The sequence below is a fragment of the Borostomias antarcticus genome, assembly GCF_949987555.1.
Source record: "Borostomias antarcticus genome assembly, contig: scaffold_232, whole genome shotgun sequence".
NCBI classification, from domain to species: domain Eukaryota; kingdom Metazoa; phylum Chordata; class Actinopteri; order Stomiiformes; family Stomiidae; genus Borostomias; species Borostomias antarcticus.
The window spans coordinates 20,001-24,365 of NW_028175499.1; the positions used below are offsets into that span (position 1 = coordinate 20,001).

At 47.9% G+C, this 4,365-nt stretch overlaps 1 protein-coding gene across 1 annotated transcript in view; it reads right to left on the reverse strand.

Annotated features, from left to right (window-relative positions):
- The window catches only part of LOC311329521 (glutamate decarboxylase 1-like), a gene marked incomplete at both ends in the record, with an annotated part of 16,393 nt that extends 12,660 nt beyond the window's left edge, over positions 1-3,733 (reverse strand). Inside the window, 3 exons of the mRNA XM_084463359.1 lie at positions 19-135; positions 1,703-1,756; positions 3,658-3,733. Coding sequence (XP_084319485.1) covers positions 19-135; positions 1,703-1,756; positions 3,658-3,733 — 247 coding nt within the window. The remainder of the gene's footprint in view (positions 1-18; positions 136-1,702; positions 1,757-3,657) is intronic.
- Between the last annotated feature and the right edge of the window lie 632 nt (positions 3,734-4,365).

The window sequence follows — 4,365 nt, forward strand, 5'->3', positions numbered from 1 at the left end:
AGGCCTAGTGGAACGTACCTCTAGCAAACAGGTTGGAGAAGTCGGTTTCTGTGCGGCGGACGCTGTTGTCACAGGAGAGGCTGTTGTGCCCGAGCCTCCCCTTCTCGTCCAGGCTGTTGTTCTTCTGCAGGAACCCTGGGGCGGTAGACGGGGGCAAGTTACTGTTGCTCAACATCACCACGAGTAATACGCCTACTTGGTTTTAATCTAAACGTTTTGCCGTTTTCAAAACGAGGATGGCGGACGGAGTGAATCAGTGTCTCCCATGCAGGGGGCTGTGTCCATCAAACTCTCCACATCAAACTCTCTCAGCCAATCCCGTATGGAGGGAAGCTGGATCAATTTTATGAACGAGGACGGTGTGTGTGTGTGTGTGTGTGTGTGCGCGTGCGTGCGTGCACGCGTGTGTGTGCTTGTCTGTCTGTGACCAAGTGTACTGCCCCGCCCAGTGACATCAGAAGGCTCCCCAAACCATCCAGCCCGTGATCCTGCTCCTCCCAGCCCGTGATCCTGCTCCTCCCAGCCCGTGATCCTGCTCCTCCCAGCCCGTGATCCTGCTCCTCCCAGCCCGTGATCCTGCTCCTCCCAGCCCGTGATCCTGCTCCTCCCAGCCCGTGATCCTGCTCCTCCCAGCCCGTGATCCTGCTCCTCCCAGCCCGTGATCCTGCTCCTCCCAGCCCGTGATCCTGCTCCTCCCAGCCCGCCAGCAGGACCCTCCAGCCCAGCCTGAGTCCCGCGGGGCTCGGCCTGAGCGCCGGTCTATAGATCCATAGATCCACAGAGGTAGACACTATAAGATGTGGATAGCTTAATGATGGTCGCAATGTTTCTTAACATCAGACCTTATTATATCCACAATAATGCACGTTTTGTTTAAACCCGTTGCATAAAACGAATCGACGAGTGTGTTCTACTCCCCACCCCCTACACACTAGCTACGCATCAGGCCTAAAGCAAAATACATTTGGTTTCATGATTATTATAGCCTACAAAAGAAGTGCAATCACAAAGACGTGAAAATGGCTGTCTTCTTTTTGCCAGCTCTGGGGATTAAATAATAAAAAATAAGAGTGATGTTTTCTATAAATAAATGAATGATGTATTTTATATCAGATACATGGATTGATCCGCCCACATGTTCAATGAAAATAGATGGTCTAGAGGTGCAGGCTTTTCATTATGGCAGCTTTAAATAATGCTGGATAATTGTTGTGCGTGGCTTGGAAATAGCATATTGGATAGGCATATGTATTATCATAGAAAGAAAGGCATTTCATGTCGCAACAGTGTTGTATCTGCTTGTCATAGACTGACTAGGATGCAGCCCATAACTAGTGAGTTTCCCGTGTATTAAATGGCGAGAGGGAGGGCTAGGCGGGTCTCGGGGGAGGGGTGCTGGGTCCCGGGGGAGGGGTGCTGGGTCTCGGGGGAGGGGTGCTGGGTCGCGACCCCCGGGCTAATCTAAGTGACCTTTGGGAGATGAGAACCCGGGCTAATCTAAGTGACCTTTGGGAGATGAGAACCCGGACTGACACGCGTGCGGCCTCGCCTCTGCTACCTCACATCGGCTATGGGCTCAGCAGACATATCACAGTTTTCTTGTGTTTTAAAAGTAGAAAATAATCTTAATCAGAGCGATCGATGAGAGAATTGTATCTTTTGTGATTTTTATTTTTTATATGTTTATTGACCTAACACTTACCACATATCTTCATCCCCAGTTTCCGCGTGCATCCGTGCATCCACGCGTCATAGGCTAAAACAGAATGTTTGGGGAGATACTGAGTAAAGAAAGATTCTGGTTATTTCTTTCAACACATCCGCGTGATTGGGGTGGACGTGGCACAGCGCTGGATGGCGGCGTGATGCAAACTGGCAGCCCGGTGAAATGCACAAACGGCCCCTTTTGCCGGGTGTGTGCCTTTCCTTATGGGGCATACAGGCTTCCTGCACTAGAACGGTTCCGAGACCCGTCCAATCAATAGGTTGGGCCATCAGCGGGCTACACGACTAATACACGGTGGCACACACCAGGCAGGGCGGGGTGGAACTAACACCCGTGAAATGAGCTCGTGGAGGAGGCCGGGAATTAATTGGGTGAAACATTGCGTGTGACTGGCGCGAGCTGGCAATGTCTGGCTGGCCGGACAGGTTCAACATAAGTGCGTCTCTCTCTCTCTCTCTCTCTCTCTCTCTCTCTCTCTCTCTCTCACACACACACACACGCACACACACACACACACACACACACACACACACACACACACAGGGAGGAATGTTATGCACTAGATGTAGGCCTAACTGAAAACATGCACGAGCAGAAATGAATGGAATAGCATATGAGGAGAGAGTGAATGGAATAGCATATGAGGAGAGAGGGCAGCAGGATTAGAAAGCGGTGGGCACGCGAAGGCAACAATGCAATGAAACATCCACAATAAATGAACTACATTATTTCATGGACACAAAGGCCTGCAGGCCTAATCATGGACACATAGGCCTACAGGCCTAACCGGAAGATGGAACATCCAACAGCAGCGCGAGCAAAGTGAGACAATCACAAACACATCAACACAGGCTCCCGGGGACCCGTTCCCTGAACGCCAGCCAAATAACTGAAATGCACAATTTATCCACCGTTTCTAACGAGCGGCATTGTCATTATGAAGCCAATTTAGAAATGGAAATGGCAGGCTGGTCATTGGGAAAACAAAAAAGATAATTTGCTGGTCTATTTCTTAACGAAAAGCAGCTGCAACTCCAAACTAGGAGATGATAATTTCAACGGGCCATTACCGCCGTTGGGCAAAATGATTCAAGCCGCACTATTCATCCCGTTTCATGCACCTTGCAGATAATGTTATTTCATGCACCTTGCAGATAATGTTATTCCAGACTGAGAACTGGTATCCGCGTGCTTGCCTCACCACGAGCTACCAGACGCAGACCTGCAATTACCCGCTATTGTCCTGAGTAACCGGTGACAGACCTCTCACTAGGGTACTCAATGCACGAGAGGATAACGGATTCAAATCATTAAGAAAATCAACAAATGTAGGCTATTTATGTTTGATTGGTTTTACTATAGGCCTATTCATAGGCCTATGCAAATGCATAATCTGATCAAAGCCCTGAATTGAGAATTAGCCTAATTTAAAGCCTAATCAAAAGCAAACAAAGCAGCAAACCATAAGTTGTAAAAACTGTAAATATATCCTATTACTAGCTATCAAATAAAAAATATACCACCTATAAAAAGAAAAAGAAAAAAAGAAGCTTTGATTGTAGCCAAATAGGCCCAGGCGTTATTCTGCCTTCTACCTCGACCCTATCCACATTTCAGAATACTTCCAAAACGAATTTTAAAAGCCCCCGCTCCGGTCCCCGGTGCTCCGGTCCCCGGTGCTGTAGCCTCGCAGGTGCGTCTCCTCACTACCCCGGAGGTCTGGAGATGAGGCTGGTCCATTAGACCTCTCCTCACTACCCCGGAGGTCTGGAGACGAGGCTGGTCCATTAGACCGGGCGAGGCAGCCGTGATAGCTCTGTTTTTAACCCGAATGATTAATGACGGCGCACACCGAGTAAATGGTGGGTGAGATCGCTTTCCTCCCGACACAAAGCGAGAGGGAGGGATATGAGAGAGGGAGGGGAACCTACTTGTGGATGGAGGTCGTAAATTGGCGGAGTTGGGGTCCGGGTCCCCGCCGGTGGCTGTCGGTTCAGACGTGGCCATTAGTCTTCTGTTATTCCCTCTGCTCCGGGACTGTAGGCTATCTGATCTTCAACGGGAAATAACTATCCGGCTACTGAAAACATACGGCCCAGGGTTAATGCCTGAATATCATATCAATAATTACACCTATCAGATTAATAATCGTATCACCTCTAACGAGGATATTTCCTGAGAAATCGTTTAAATAGTTACGGGCAGGCACATAGCATAGACTTAAATACAATTTATCCATATATATATATATGTATATGTGTATATATATATATATATATATATATATATATATATATAGGCTATATATATATATAGCTATAACCTATATATATGGCTATACAGACAATGATGTATCCTATCGTTTAATGCTGCTCTCTATCAAACTGATTAGAACCATTTATTTTCGAATATCATTCGGCAGATGAATTGAACCGATGAGAGATGAATCCGGTCCATCAGTCCTGAGCGGCGCACACACACTGGCCGGGTCCCTCTGTCACGAAGCGAGGTGACATCTCCTGCCTTTAATTATAGCCTATGAACTTCAAACGGCTGCAAATCTCATGGACATTGATGGGCACTATACATTTAAGCAACCCGGTTTAGGCCTGTAGCCTAGCCTACTAGATAGGCCTAAT